The sequence below is a fragment of the Oncorhynchus gorbuscha genome, linkage group LG12, assembly GCF_021184085.1.
Source record: "Oncorhynchus gorbuscha isolate QuinsamMale2020 ecotype Even-year linkage group LG12, OgorEven_v1.0, whole genome shotgun sequence".
NCBI classification, from domain to species: Eukaryota; Metazoa; Chordata; class Actinopteri; order Salmoniformes; family Salmonidae; genus Oncorhynchus; species Oncorhynchus gorbuscha.
Genome location: NC_060184.1, coordinates 33,119,854 through 33,136,463, shown reverse-complemented (window position 1 = coordinate 33,136,463; position 16,610 = coordinate 33,119,854). Strand labels below are relative to the sequence as shown.

At 45.0% G+C, this 16,610-nt stretch overlaps 1 protein-coding gene across 2 annotated transcripts; it reads right to left on the bottom strand.

Moving 5' to 3' along the window:
* Positions 1–399: 399 nt before the first annotated feature.
* LOC123990895 (calmodulin-1) lies at positions 400–15,140 on the bottom strand. Of its 2 annotated transcripts, XM_046291886.1 has the most exons (6): positions 15,011–15,140; positions 10,383–10,413; positions 9,418–9,561; positions 4,836–4,942; positions 4,164–4,299; positions 400–1,425 (listed from the first exon to the last, which is right to left on the bottom strand). In XM_046291886.1, the coding sequence occupies exons 1-6, from the start codon at positions 15,011–15,013 to the stop codon at positions 1,397–1,399; spliced, it is 450 nt and encodes a 149-aa protein (XP_046147842.1). In that variant the 5' UTR covers positions 15,014–15,140; the 3' UTR covers positions 400–1,396. The 2 variants fall into 2 exon arrangements, with proteins under 2 accessions (XP_046147842.1, XP_046147841.1); XM_046291885.1 differs by lacking the exon at positions 15,011–15,140 and having other exon boundaries at positions 10,383–10,443.
* Positions 15,141–16,610: the final 1,470 nt, after the last annotated feature.

Sequence of the window (16,610 nt, the reverse complement as noted above, 5' to 3'; positions counted from 1 at the left end):
CCTAGCAACAGAGAGCCAAAGCACAGCCATAGATGAGTGAGAACGCAAACAGTGGTGTCTTTTTCCCCTTTCCCCCCAAACCTCTAGCTAGCTAGAGTTTGCTGACAGAGCAGGAGCAGATATTCAAATGTTGCCGCGACTGGTTGGGCTATGGTTTGGGTTTGGCTAAATTGAACGACGTCGATATAGTGTACAACATGGTAATCTTGAGTAATTGCATAAGCTAGGACTATAATTCAGTCTTATATGTCAGAGACATGCATACTGTACTTATTTTTGCTAAATGACTTAAATGTAAATGTCCATTTTTGATGTAGTATCATCACAGTTGATATTTGACAATGGATTCGAAATCACTGTCACATGACATCTCGGCAGCCTATAAAAACACAACAGCGATTAAGTTCATGGTCTTTTTTTTTTTATTTGAAAAAAAAATGAAAGACTAGCATTTACAACTTGGAATGAATGTAAACTGAACTCAGATGAACAGTTGAAAAGACTCTTGTGCTGCAACTCTTACCTACAGAATGCATGCATACTGCATATACAAAGTACACAACAACTCCGCCACACTCTTGTCCGAGTCGAGGAAACAGAAGAAAGAAAAAACATGAAGGCCAGTGGATCTCCCTTAATGTCAGAAAGAGGAACACTCAATCTCAGCAACAAAAAAAAAAAAAAAAGCTCCACCGTAAGACTTTTTATATCCCTCCTCTTCAGGGCAGGGACGCACAAATACCTAAGATGGCCGTCCAAATAACGTGTAAAAAAAAACAAAAAAACATGCCAAACATTTTGAAAATGTACTTTATCTAACATACAAGTTCCATTCCACTTTCAGCTTGAATTATAAACCTATCCTTTCATATACCATATCACTAGGGTTCCTCTCCAAATACAAAAAAACTGTACCAAACCAACGACACCATACCAACGACACCCCTGTGGAATCAGCACGCTCAGATTGGCTGGAGGGAGTGCTCCAGTCACAAGCTGCATGCATGAAGAACAGGAAAGAGAGAGACAGAGAGACAGAGAAAGAGAGATGGCCAGCCCAAACATCACCAGCAAATGGATGGAACTTGGAAGGGGTTCCAAATGCCTTGCTTCAGTTAAGGTAATTATTACAAGGTTGTTATATGCGTCTGAAGTACTGATGCTAAACTCATCTTATTGGGGGGGGGGGTCACTAACCAAATCATGCAGATATTTTTTGTATATTTTTGTTTTCTCTGTGTAGATGGACAGAAGGATATTTTATTTTAACATTCAATTATTTTCTATACAGAAACAGTATGAATAAATGAACATGTTTTTTCCCAAGAGGTAAGTAAAACTTTTGTGATCTTTTTTTATCGTCTTCTACAAGGGGACAAGGCAGGTTGGCCGAGCTTCACTTTGCAGTCATCATCTGTACAAACTCTGTTGAAAGGAGAGAGAGACAGAGAGAAGAACAAAGATAAGTAACGTACTGTAGCTCATTAAGCCCCATTGGCAAAGCGCCAGGCGAGGCAGTCGCCTGCTAAATTGTGAAACTGTTTATACATTTTTTTTTTTAAATCAAGCAGTGGAGGAACAGAATGCAAATCATTCTAATTAGTGTCCCGTTTCCAAACGGCTTTCATAATCATCTCATTAAGCTTATTTGATTAAAAAAAGTCACTGCACTGTGAAAACCACACAATGACATCCAACCGAAATAAAGAGAAGGCTTTCAAATGCTTAGACTACATATGCTTTATGGCACAATGAGAGAGTGAGGAAATGGGGCGCTTTCCAGTCAAGACATATGGACTGTTTATTGTGTCAACAGCTCCTTCTAAAAGAATGAGTGCAGTGTCTTGTGGGGAATAGGAGTGACAGTGGGTGGAGGGGAAGAGGGTCGAAAACTGAAAATGAGCGACGACCACCATACCGCAGGCATTTTGCTGATATAGTGATGTTTAAATGAAATGCATTTTCTAATGTGGGTGATTGTTAAATGGGACAATTGATGGATACAACCACCAAACCAGAAGTTTAAAGGATCATTAAAAAATAAAAAATAAATCTGTGGTGCACATTAATGTTAGAAACATTACAGGGCTGCTACAAGCCTGCTAAGGGCTGCTCCAAGCCTGCTACGGGGCTGCTCCAAGCCTGCTACGGGGCTGCTCCAAGCCTGCTACGGGGCTGCTCCAAGCCTGCTACGGGGCTGCTCCAAGCCTGCTACGGGGCTGCTCCAAGCCTGCTACAGGGCTGGCACTACACATGGTATATGTAGCTGGTTCAGCCTGCTGTACAGTGCTGGAAATGCTGCATAACCAGTAGTAACCACTCCTACTATATGTAGCTGGCTATACCTCTTACATGTCTGTTACATGCGGATTACAGGGAGAAGACTGACTGATGCATGTACAGTGCCTTCAGAAAGTATTCACAGCCCTTGACTTATTCCACATTTTGTTCTGTAACAGCCTAAAATAAAAAATAAAAATGATAAGTCATATTATTTTCATTTTTTTTACCCATCTACACACAATACCCCATAATGACACAGTGAAATCATGTTTTTAGACATTTTTGAAAATGAAACAAATATCTCAATTACATAAGTATTCAATACTTTGTAGAAGCACATTTGGCGGATATTACAGCCTTGCAGACCTGGACTTTCATTCTTCCTTGCAGATTTTCTCAAGCTCTGTTAAGTTAGATGGGGAGCGGAGTTGAACAGCAATCTTCAAGTCATTCCACAGATTCTCAATGGGATTTAAGTCTGGGCCACTCAAGGGCTTTCACATTCTTCTTCTGAATCCATTCCAGAGTTGCATTGGCTGTATGCTTGGGGTCATTGTCCTGTTGGAATGTAAATCTTTACCCCAGTCTAAGGTCATTTGCACTCTGAAGCAGGATCTCATCAAGGATTTGCCTGTATTTGGCTCCATTCATTGTTCCCTCTATCCTTACCAGTCTCCCAGTCCAGACTGCTGAAAAGCATCCTCATAGCATGACGCTGCCACCACCATGCTTCACGGTAGGGATGGTGTTAGACGAGTGATGAGCTGGTTGTCTGGTTTTCTCCAGACATAGGGCTTTGCATTCAGGCCAGCGTTACATTTTTGTCTCACCAGACCACAGAATATTGTGCCTTATGATCTCAGTCTCTCACGTGACTTCTTGCAAACTCCAGGCATGCTGCCATGTGCCTTTTTCTCAGGAGTAGCATCCGTCTGGCCACTCTCCGATAAAGCCCAGATTGGTGAAGTGTTGTAGAGACTGTTGTCCTTCTGGCAGGTTCTCCCAATTTCAGGCAAGGAACTCTGTAGTTTTGTCAGTGGTCATTGGGCTCTTGGTCACCTTCCTGACTAAGATCCTTCTAGGCATGTTGCTCAGCTTGTTTGGACGGCCAGCTCTATGTAGAGTCTGGGAAGTTCCATATTTTTTCAATTTCCCAATGTTGAAGACCACTGTGCTCTTGGAAACTTTCACCACAAATAAATGTTTTATATCCCCCCTCAGGTATATGCATCATCACAATTCTATCTTGGAGATCTGCGGACGGTTCTTTGGACATCAGGGTATAGTTTCTACTCTGACATGTCAACTGTGAGACCTTAAATAGACAGGTGCGTTTCTTTCTAAATCATGTCCAAACAATTGAATGAGCCACAAGTGGACTCCAATCAAGCTGTAGTGACGTCTCAAGGATGATCAAAGGAAATTGGATGCGCCTGAGCTCAATTTGGAGTGTCACAGCAAAGTGGTGTAAATACTTATGTAAATTTGATATATTTCCATATCAATACATTTGCCCCCCAAAACTTCAGGCTGTAACACAACAAAATAAGGAATAAATCAAGTGGTATGAGTACTTTCTAAAGGCACTGTAGCTGGTTATGCCTGCTGTACAGGGTCATGTTCATTAGGTACCAAATGGAAGAAAACGTACTGAAACAGAGAGGGACTTCCTAGACTAATAAGAAACTAATCTCTTTTCCATGCAAAATGTTTTGAAACATTTTCCGTTTTGTTACCCAATGAACACTACCCAGAGCTAACCTGGAACAACTACTGTCCTCCTCTTACCTTCATAGTTTGTCTCCGTTATATTAACCAATAATATCCACTGCCACGTGTGGCTGGTTAAGCATACAGGGCTAGGTGGTCTGTCCTCGTACCTTCATAGTTGACCTGTCCGTCTCCATCAATGTCTGCTTCTCTGATCATCTCGTCTACCTCCTCGTCTGTTAACTTCTCCCCCAGGTTTGTCATGACGTGACGGAGTTCTGCTGCGCTGATGTAGCCGTTTCCGTCCTGGAGACACGAGGGAAGAAATTCCATTGGGTGAGAATAGACGGAAAGGCATTCCCATTGGGGAGCAATCAGGACAATAAAAGAGATGCTAATCCCAATTGGGCAATGATGAGTGGAGAGGTGAATCCCCATTAGGCAATGAACAGAGAATCAAATCCCCATTGGATGGATGGATGGATACACACACACACACACACACACACTCTTAGAAGAAAAGGGTTGTTTGGCTGTCCCCATAGGAGAACTCTTTTTGGTTCCAAGTAGAACCCTCTAGGGAAAGGGTTCTACCTGGAACCAAAAAGGGTTCCTCAAAGGGTTCTCCTATGGGGACAGCCGGAAACCCAGTTTAGGTTCTAGACAGCGCCTTTCTTTCTAAGAGTGCAGCATCACCATAACTGGAAGTTGAGACAGTGTGTTTATCAGAGGTGGATATATCTTATGAAAGACTACTGTTTACTCGTTCATTACAAAGCTAAATTGTAATTTGAGGATTACTCGCCGAGGATGTGTTAGATAGTAAACATGCAGTACTTTACCTTGTCGAATACCCTGAAGGCTTCACGGATCTCCTCCTCACTGTCTGTGTCCTTCATTTTTCTGGCCATCATGGTCAGGAACTCCGGGAAGTCAATGGTGCCATTGCCTGGATTGGAGATAGGAAACACCCGGTTTAGTTCATTATAACACCCGGTTTAGTTCATTGCAATGATAAGATGCTGATAACAGTATATATATAGAACTGTGTGTAAATTATAAAAAGGCTTGTTTGTTGACCAGCAATTCTTCATCATTCTATGATGATGAAAGACCCTGAAAAGCCTTTGTGAAATCACCTGTTATGTCCTTGCATACAACTCAATTCACTTCTATAAAAAGCCATACACACTGGACAGTGTCCTAGTACTAGACTGTGTGTCTGTCCTCTATACCTCAGGGTAGCCCTGGGAGGAGGTTGTAGATGTCCAGCTACAGAGACCAGAGGGAGAATCCATCCTCAGACATCTCCTACTATATGCTGGACAAGAGTCTGGACCAGGCCCCATAAAAATAAATCACCTCTCATCTGCCATTAACTGAGGGTCTTGCTCTACCTTTCGGAGTCAGGGACCAGGGAGCCTGCCGCCTCCTCCACCTTGACATAGCCTCTAACCCATCTCTCTAACACAGGATGTCTGGGTCACAGGGGGCTGCTGGGGGGGAGGACGGCTCATAATAATGGCTGGAACGGAGTAAATGGAACGGCATCAAACACATGGAAACCCTGGAAACCACGCGGTTAATGTGTTTGATACCGTTCCATTTATTCCAGCCATTACTATGAGCCCGTCCTCCCTAATTCAGGTGCCACCAGCCTCCTGTGGTGTGGATTCATCTGTGGTGGGTGAATGGACGTTGGTGGCAGCCGTGGAATCTCTCCCACAGCCTCTGACCAACTCAGGATGTGTGAGTTTACAGTGAAATGGGTGGAGGATGGTTGGATGTTGGTGGCAGCGGTGAGATCCCAGCCCTTTCCCTGACATAGGCTCTAACCAGCCTATTCTATGGATGGACATACAGTATGTTGGTGTCAATGGTGGGATCTGGGATCAGATCCAGAACATGTAGCCTGTTAGGTTGGGATTACCCAGGGATTATAATGGTTCTTTACGGGGAGGGGGAAAGGCTCTGAGATATACTACTGTACGAGGATTGTGTGTGTGTGTGGTGGGGGGGGTTAGAAAAAAATAGGATTTTAATGGAAAACAATTTTAGGTCCCCACAAGGATAGTAAAATATATGCTGTATGTGTGTGTGAATGTCTTTCAGCAAGAGAGGGAGCTGGGATGTGCAGGGGTGGCGGAGAGAGGGGGAAGGTCAGAGGAGAGGTCAGAGTACCTGCTGGATTAACCTCGCATGGAGTAGTGTGTGTGTGTGTGTGTGTGCGCGTGCTGTGTGTGCGTGTGTGTGTGTGGAGCGGAGGATGGGTGGGGCTGGTGGTACTGGGATTAACCAGGGAAGAGCAGATCTCCCTGTAAGCAGGGCTGTAACAACAGCAGAGTAGGGAGCATAATGCGATAAGGCAGATGGTGATCTAATGGCCGCGGGCTAGTGATCTCAGGACCTAACACACAGAGACACAAACAAACATGGAGACACACACAGAGAGACAGCGAGAGAGACACACACAGAGACAGAAAGATGAGATAGAGAGACGCATACAAACACACACACTGTTGGCCGGGCCAGCAGCACAAGCACAGCAGCCATCAAAAGGAACACATGCCACTGGGGAGCCCCAATCAGAGAGTAGACAGCCTTTGCGTGTGTGTGTGTGTGTGATGAGCCCCTTTGCAGCCAGGCAGGGCCTGAAAACATACCACTGGAAGACCAATCCAGAGGAAGAGGAGTCTTTGAGTAATAAAGCAGCCTGATCACTAGCAACAGACAGCAGTTTCGGACGTTTGACAAGGTCCTGAGAACGTCGATATGCTTTCCTCAGCGCTCACAAAATAAATACACTTTTTTGTACTGGGCTCAATCACGTGATGCTCGGAGCCGGAGCGTGCTGCTTAGGCTACTGGACAAACCTCAGTCTAAATGCTCTAGCAAGCCGTGAGAATAGTTGGTCTTTGTTTTAAGCCTTCCCCGAAACACAGACCTAACCTTAAGCACTCGGGAATGAATACCTAAACTTAACCCTTTGAGTCGTTTCTGTTTTAACCCTGGAAGTAGGCGGAATTAACCCCGAAACCCCCCTCTGAAATACACGTCCATCCATAACAAATGTGAATTTCAAAAGGGAAACTATGGCCGTTTCTCAAAATGCATAACTCCGTGCTCTGAGCACGCACATTGGAGCACGGAAGGGTCGGAGTAGGAGTCCAAATGAAAGTATGCGAAACGGAGCACATATCTCGAATACGTACTCTTTTTGTACATATTTTTAAGCAAGCGTCGGCGGAAAGCATGCACAGAAATATGGCGCAACCTCGTAAACAAGTATTCTCTACAGGCTTCCTTCTTTTCACGCTCTCATTTAGGGTAGTATTGTGGAGGAATGTCATGATCCAACCTCAGTTCTCAGCCATGAAACTCCGTAACTGTTTAAAAGTCACCGTTGGCCTCATGGAAAGCTGCTTACATCATTGTAGTGACTGGGAGTATTGATACACCATCCAAAGTGTGCGTAATAACTTCATGCTCAAAAGGATATTCAATGTCTGTTTAGTTGTTCTCTTTACCCATCTATCAATAGATACCCTTCTGTCCGAGGCATTGGAAAACCTCCCTGGTCTTTGTGGTTAAATCGGTGTTGAAATCCACTGCTCCACTGAGGGACCTTACAGATAATTGTATGTGTGGGGTACAGAGATGAGGTAGTCATTCAAACATCATGTTAAACACTATTATTGCACACAGAGTGAGTCCATGCAACTTATTATGTGACCTGTTAAGCACATAGTAACTCCTGAACTTATTTAGACTTGCCAGAACAAAGGGGTTGGATACTTATTGACTTGATACATTTCAGCTTTTCATTTTTAATTCATTCGTAAAAAAAAAAAATGTCAAAAACATCATTCTAATATTTTAAGTGTTCTCCACACTCTTGTCCTCGCAAGGATGAACTCGAGAAAACGTCGGAGAATGCACTCGGAGCATGAGAGTGTGGAGTCCTGTAGTATGCATAGAACCACCCGGTGAGATCTTTCTGCAGCGAGAGCTGGCTGTGACTCCAGGGCCCGACTCTGCCGGTCTTGAAGTACAAGAAGGAGCGAAGGAGTGGGTGGGAGAGATGGAGATGAGGAGGAGAGGGAACGAGTGGGAGATGGTATACTGTATATAAGAGCCACTGCTGACGCAAACTATAGGAGGAAGACTCATTCTACGGTCTATGAGGACATTCATTCCTTAAGCTCGTACTATTTCCCCATAGCTTTTCCTAGGCAAGGCGGTCCAGCCCCTAAGACAACATGCAAAATGTTCCATTGAAACCAATGAAGTCCAATTTTTTTCCCACATGGGGGCAACAGAGATTGGTGGGGAGGGATCAAACCCGGAGAACCAATGATAGGGCAACACAAAACACCACTTCAGAGCCCAAACAAGAGACCTCCTCCCCTCAGAGACCAACAGCACACCTCTCTGGGGTAAAGCGAACCTCATTCTCTCCCTCGGGCATCCATTCTACTTGTTTAGTAAATAAGCTGTGGCCCTGCTGTTGACATCACTATGAGGGTACTGAATGTACAAAGGGGAGAGGAGAGATACTGAATGTACAGAGCGAAACGCAGATCAGAGGTTATGTAATTAGTTGTATTTTCCATTACTAGCTTCATCGCTGTCTGACCCAGACTAGACAGGACAGAGAACAGAGAGAGAGGCGGGAACTTTGGATAGATACAGCGAGCCGATCCAAACAGTGTTGAGATCGAGCAATATGTCTGCAATTGATAAGGCCCCATTTACCAAAACCCTTTACGCGGACAGGGCATCATCTTGGTATAGGTGGCCTTGCCTGGTCGCCTAGACGACTGACGGGTTTAATTTCCAACATCGTTAAGAGTCAAGGACACTGCCTCCTACCATGATCACTCATTCGCACTGACTCAATGTGTGTCCCAAATGGCACCCCCTATGGGTCCTGGACAAATGTAGTGCACTGGAAAGGGAACAGAGTGTAATTTGGGATTAAACCTCAAGAGTCGCAGTTGATTCAGCCATACCTATTTAATCAGGAGACAGTTGTGTTGATAAGTTGACAGGGGTCTTGAAGACTTGTCACTCACCATAGTGCTCTTAGTGCGAAAGCTGACACTGACAGTAATCTGCCTGGCCTTCAGGCAGGTAACAGTGGAGTCATAAGACACCGAGGGACTGTTTGACAGGCAGTGAGTGACTGAACTGCTGAAGGCACATTCCCAAACAATTGTATAGGCTAAACTCTAAAGGGGACAGACCGTGCTAAACCAATACGTGGAGATGAAAACAGAATGCACTTGCACGTTCAGTTTATGGTGTGGAACTCACAATGACTACAGGTTTCGTCGCCTTTTGATGACGCGCGTGTTTGCCCAAGCCCCCCGTCTGAACGTCACTTCCCCATTTTTGTTTTTACCAATCGGGTGTTTCACTCACCGTCAGCGTCGACCTCATTGATCATGTCCTGCAGCTCCGCCTCCGTGGGGTTCTGTCCCAGCGACCTCATCACGGTGCCCAGCTCTTTGGTCGTGATGGTGCCGTCGCCATCCTTGTCGAATAAGGAGAACGCCTCCTTGAACTCTGCGAGGACGGGGGAAGGAGAATGACAGGTGGGGTTACGTAAAGTCTCGATGGTGAAGTCAGTGTTTCCTACGGGTGGGTGGGTCACAGACTCAGTCAGGGCTTCTTGGGCTGTGGCTCAAGCTTTGGTTGTGGGACGGGTAACACTTTACATTAGGATAGACTTAAGGGAGGTTGTAAAGGGTTTATATACACAGATAATTAGTAGTTTGTAAGACGTAGTTCAAGAGAGGCCTACAGCCAAAAGGTCTGCGTTTTAGGAAGTTTAGTGTAGACGTGATGGTGTTTGATAACGTGTTCAAATCAATATACAGGCAGATCTAAGGGATTTTAATATTGACGGGCCATAAGAAACACAACCCCCCCCCCCCCCCCCCCCCCCAGAGTAAGATGTTTGAAGTATACCGCTGAAGACAAGACCGAATTAGCCTGGGACCCAGTAGCATTGGCTAATTAGCCAACCAGGGGTTTATAGATCTAACCGAGGAGAATAACAGAGTGTACTAGCTAGTTAGCACTGGCCCAAATCACACACACATCAAATGAGAAGATGATATTTCATTCCACTTATTTCAGACAAGAACATGGCTGAGGTCAATGGACAGTGAAAAAATTAACTCCTGTATTTTTTTCCCCTTGCAGTATGTTGTTATATGTCGTCCGCGTTCGGCCGGGGTAGGCCGTCGTTGAAAAAAGAATGTTCTTAACTGACTTGCCTAGTTAAATTAAGGTTAGATAAAATGTGTGTGTGTGTGTACTGTTCACAAATTAGTCAAACGTGTTAAACATGCTAGAGAGCGGGATTACTCAGCCGTTCCTACCTGCAATCTGTTCTTCTGTTAGTTGATCGGCCTGAGAGTAAAACATTGAGGGAGAAAAACAAAGTCATTCACTCAGTCGCTAAATCCCAAATGACTTAGTCATGCTCTCCAGGCTGTTGCCTGCCTCCATGATTTCCCAACACCCCACAGTGAGGACGTTGTTCAGGGAAGAGACCCCCCGCCACCTTGTTCCAGAGACTACCTTGGGTCATTTTCAGTGGCCAAAAACATGTTTTTGAATCAGAAAAACAGAGCTCTCTCTTATTGGCCCACGGTCATGTACCACGTCTGTTTCTAAACAGTTTTCTTCCGACTGAACACTACCCAGGTAGAAGAACCTGTTGTGCCTACTGGCCCTGGCCTGCTGTTAGCTGAAAATGCTAAAACGGCTGTAGGGGTGTGTTCAGTTGATCTGGTCTCCCTGACTCCCTCCCAGCATGTTCCCTGTTCTCTGTTAGCCCTATTTAATGACGCCGGTGAGTCAGAGGTGCTTTAATGAGTGTGTGTGTGTGTGTAATGACTTGGCAGCACTCCTACAATGGGCCCACAGATAGATGAAGTCTTGACACACACACACACACACACAAGGCCTCAGGTTTCAAACATTCACACATAGCAACAGCACCGTAGGGCTTACAACACTGGTGTGTGTGTGTGTACATGGTAAATCCCGCGGTACCCTCCCAGATTGGCAAAACATGCTTATGATTACGGCAACAAACCACTGACGTAATGCCGAGTGCCTGCTGCTGGCAGGGGGGAAAACAGGAACACACACTAATTGGCATTTCCCTCTATGCCATTCGTTTCCATCACCAGGTTTCCTGTGAATTAGTCACGTAGCAACCAGTTCAGTTCTGTCCCAAAGCAGACTAGATATCCTACAGTGCAGTAGATATGTGTAGGCTTTATAGACATCTGTGTAACTACAACACCAAACATAGACCACTATAGTGTTGATTCTGTCTCAGTCAACCATATGAAATGGACATGTGCAAAGGCCACTCCTTATACCATCGTGTGTATGATGGGTGAGGTTCTTTCCTAGCGACACGGTCTGTCGGGTTAGGATATATCAGACGCAAAGTAATGGAGACGACCGGGGGAAGGCCTAGACCTCAAATGACATGATTTCATGTTTTAGATGCTCTTTAAACAGGCTGATATGAAAATAGTCTCTACATGGCTCCGGGGCTACATCGGTGGCCTTGGTTGATACGTCCAGTGCCATGGTTAACTTCACCAGGCTAAATTAAATTATCTGCCATGATTCAATAAGCCTCAGACAATAACCTTTTCTCTCCTCCTTCTTCTAGTCTCCCCGTTCCCTCAATCTGCGAGATTTGTGAAATGTCTGCGATAAATGACTTTACACTGACCGGTGGGGTTAATGAACGAACGGACAACGGCCTCTCTTCCAGTCCTACAACTCTCGTCCCTCACTCCTGTTATTCTTCTTGCTCCTATTCCCCTCTCTCTGTCATCGGTCTCTTCTTCCCTCTCTGAAGGGCGGGGCACCAGGTAGGTACAGTGGAAGAACTCCTGTGGCTGTTTCCCAGACAGCTGGGCCTCACCGTGCTGCTGCGCGACCAGGCCTTCTCCAGCCCTTCCGTTCTCTTTGCATGACTGGGCCTCACAGTGCTGCTGCGCGACCAGGCCTTCTCCAGCCCTTCCGTTCTCTTTGCATGACTGGGCCTCACAGTGCTGCTGCGCGACCAGGCTTTCTCCGGCCCTTCCTTTCCCTTGGCATCACTGGGGCTGCCTGGAACCAGGCCCACGCTCCTAATACAGGCCTTTCCCCTCTGGGGCGTCCTCTCACTCTTGGCCAGTCTGGTAGGCAGCAAAGTACTGCTGAATTAACACAACACAGAACCACTCCAGCCGCCACACACACACACACGTCTGTGCCCAGGAAACTCCCTCTGAGTCACCATTTCCTATGGTAGTGAGGGTGTTGTTGGGCAAGCATTCAGGCCAGCTTGAGAGAGAAGGGTGTGGGTGGAGGGGTTCCTGTCTGTTACAGGTTCTCTGGAATGAGTGGGACAACCACTCCCACTGACCAACCATGGCATGGGACGAGAGACAGGCCTCGTTAGTTCACTAGACAAATGACATTCTTTCTCTTCTCAAACATCACCAGGTAGCCTATTGTTCTGATGTTTGTTTTTAGGCTACACAAACGCAGTAGCTTACAGAAGAAACTGGTTTGGCTGGTCTCTGCTCTGCAGTCCACCACTCTTCTTAAACATCCTTTACAAGGCAGGCAGGTATTATCCGAGCATCTCTAGTCTACATTTTTACAGTGCAGCCTACAATAGAGAGTAGGTGGCATCAGTAAGACCCCTTATATGGACCTGCTTCCCCTAAAGTGTATGAATGTGACTCATAACAAAGGAAACTCTTAATCCCCAGGGACACACTATATGTATGAGCACACAGACACACATTTGTCCTGGGAAGCTTTTGAGCTCCTATGTGTTGAATCCCTCTTCTCTTTCAGTCTGGACAAAAGATGAGGGGGGGCATGTCACCATCAACACCAGTCTAAGGCACCATACGGGCATGATTGGTGGGTTGAGTTTTGGGTCGTGTTCATTAGGACCCACAGTAAAATTAAAATAAAAACACATTTTGTGAAAGAAAACAAAAATGTGCATTTCTTATTGGATGAGCCCGGGTAGTTCCTCCTAGTTTTCCCACCCTGTTTGAGGCCTAATGAACACAACCCTGATAGCAGTTCACAGGGCGACTCATCCAGGCCAGGACCACCTGCCAAGCAGATAAATGATTCAATGCTCTGGATCAGATGTCCTCGAAGTTACCAAACATGCGCCAGCAAACAAGGCTGGAACAGGATAGGGACAGGACGACTTACTACCATCTGGATAGAGAGACACGGTTTCCACTTCAATAGTTGTATTATGTCGGTGTGTATGGTAGGCCTACACAGGGGCTTACTCACAGATTCAACTTTTCAAAAGGGTGCAACGTATACTCCAACTACTACACTAGTGTGCAACATGAAACCTACCACATGCAGCAGTTCAATACCATATGGGATAGATGTGTGATCGCACAGAGAAACATTTCTATTGACTCCCCTAGTGCTATGAATGAGCCATAGGGCTGGGAATCAATAGATAGACCTTTTCCCTTCAACACACCCGGCTTCATGACTTCCACTGGTTGACTTATCTTGCCCGTGACATCTGAGAGATGCTTTTTATATGAGTCAGAGGGGTTGGGTTAAAATGTCGGGTTGGAATACGTTCAGTTGTGCAGCTGACTAGGTATCGCCCTTTCCCTTTCTATGCAATCGAATGAACTCAATTTTCGACAGATGGAAATTGTGCGTGAGCTGTTGGACCGCTGACATTTATACAGTGTAAAGTTTGAAACACATTTGTGATTTAGCCTAACAATAATTCCCATAAAATATAACTGTTGCTGCTAAATGTAATAAGAATGACATTAAACATCAATCAAATACGTTATTCTACATTTGAAGGAATAAAAAAATGAAAAACAAAAAAACAGCAGACCCAAGGCTAGGTAGCCTAGGCTACCGAGTAGGTTTTTCTGTGACAGAGAGCTTCTGCGACTCGATGAAACGACAATCGCATTTGCATATATACCATTAAGAACGCAAAAGACAACCTAAACAGGCGGCGTTACAGCGAGATAAACGGCGCTTGAAGGCGAAACTTTGTAACTACTGTACTGTAGAACACCAGAGGGCGGAATTGTATAAAATGTTTCAATTTTTCAGATTCCCCTCATTTGAGGGAGACGGGCGATTTCAGTTGCGGATCTCAGCCGATTTATTGCTGCAATTCGCATTATGGTTGGTCCATCAGACAGAGCGCGATGATGCAACATGGAGAAAATGCAGCTAATAGCGACCCATGGAATGGGTTCATTTCCTCCCAAATGGGATGAATCCTATTCGGTAGCATATAGGAGTTGATATAACTAGATTGCCCAGTAATAAAACGTGTTGAGACATGAAGCAGCATCATAGGTAAAAGAGCTTGTCAACTCTTTACGAGTGCAGCGTTACCCCATAATTTGCCAGTGCGCTTTCCTATTCCAGCCAACACACTATATACTCTGAAATGTAAATCACTTTAGCTACAGAATTATGCTGTAAATCGTCTAGCAACTTGCTAGTTATCCCAAAGCTATTAATCTGATTGAATGAATTGAATCTGCACCGTGCAGCGTCGAGCCAGCAACATGCCCCGATATAGCCATCGAGCCAACTACTATGCCGTAAGAATTGCGCAGTTATCGCGGAATCCCGCTCCATTTTGTGTTACATCCTGTTCGTATACAACTCAGCGGTTATATAGCCCTAGACAATGTTCCTCCAAATAGAATAAACTCGCCCTCGTAAGACTAAAGATGACACACCCGGTTCAATTATAGAACAGTTGCAAAACAGCAAGCTTTTTTGATCACCCTAATTTAATTCCCGGCAAGATAAAATGCTGTAAACCTATATGAATGAAAAGCAAAATTGTGGATTTCCCCATATCTTGACCCTCTTCCATTTCCCATTACATCGTGGCATTAAATGCATTGACAAATGATCTAAAAATGAATACAAAAAAATATATAATACATACCATGTTCGATGGATCTGGGCTGATTGTCTATGAACTGGAGAACGAGTGTGCTCGTTCCTTAGATGGAGTTTCCAGCGGGATGGAGGTGTGTCGCCGTGGTGGTGAGAATGGGGACTATGTATCCCTCCGCGACACTAGCCCAGCCTGCTCACTCACTTCCTTATTTCTTCAACTGGAGATATTGGCCAACCTTAAGCCCCTCCCGCTACAGGACGGAGACACGCCAATCACAGCACAGCTTGCCTCTACTGTAGCATACTGTAGTGCAGCAGGCATCGGGTGTATTCATTCCGCCGATTCTGTTGCAAAACGTTTCTTTAACGTAAGAAAACGCAACGGGGAGGAACCTACCTTTTATCCAATAAAAACTCTCATTTGGCTGTTTGCGTCCGTTAGGAAACAGTTTCAGTAATGAATACACACCCCTGCTGTGCACATCCCCCAATTCAATGATGATTTGCGCCATTGGCACAGGAGGCTGCTGAGGTGGAGGATGTTACTATGAGCCTGTCCTCCCCAATTAAGGTGCCACCAGCCTCCGGTGGAGCATGGACAGATAGACAGTTCTCTCTGCTACCGCTCAGCAAGCCATACCGATGCACCAACTCAGAATATCTGCAACATTGCCCCTTTTAGCACTAACTCCATTGACTCAACACATACGCTGCTGCTACTGTTTATTATCTATCCTGTTATCTAGTCACTTTATCCCTACCTACAGACAGTGTATGTGCATACAGTATCTACCTCAATTACCTCGTACCCCTGCTCATCGACTCTGTACTGGTACCCCGTGTAATATCGCCAAGTTATCGTTACTCATTGTGTACTTATTCCTCGTGTTATTATTTTTCAATTATTGCAAATGTTTTCTCGCTGCATTGTTGGGAAGGGCCCGTAAAGTAAGCGTTTCGCTGTTAGTCTACACCTGTTGTTTACGAAGGATATGACGCCTACATTTGATCTGTTAGCAGGTGCAACATTCTAAACACCATCAGGGTCATTGTAGATAGGCCCCTTTGTGTTATTTTTACTATAGGCTATACATTATAGGCATATCTCATCCAAGTCTAAATAACCATTTAGCTATAAATGTTTTCCTTCAGTAATAGATACCTGTGCCCATATTGGTTGACGACCACTCAAGCATGAGGATAGATTCTAGTCGAACCTCCAAACACCCTTTAATGTTATTTTGCTGCAAAATCATAATTTATCACCCTACAGTAAATATGTCAGTGAATAATAGAGACCTTCTTTCCGCATTAATATCATTTATGACCATCTATGATACTGTAGGGCCATAAAATCGAACTAAACTTAGATCTCTACTCTAGCAGCACGGAACTTGGACATTGAACTATTTCACTGCAGCGGAAGGATACTACTGGTGTATGAAGACGCTACCTGGTTGACGCTGGAGAATTTTGCAACGCTGTTATGTGACGCTGCCTCTGATTGGTTAGAGCAGACCCGCAATATTACACACTATGTATTGGCCACAATTATTGGCTAGGTCGGATCTGCATTGCACCAGGCAGTAGTGCTTGTTGGAAATCCCATAAATATAACAAAGTTAAAACAAATGCGATTTAGGGCC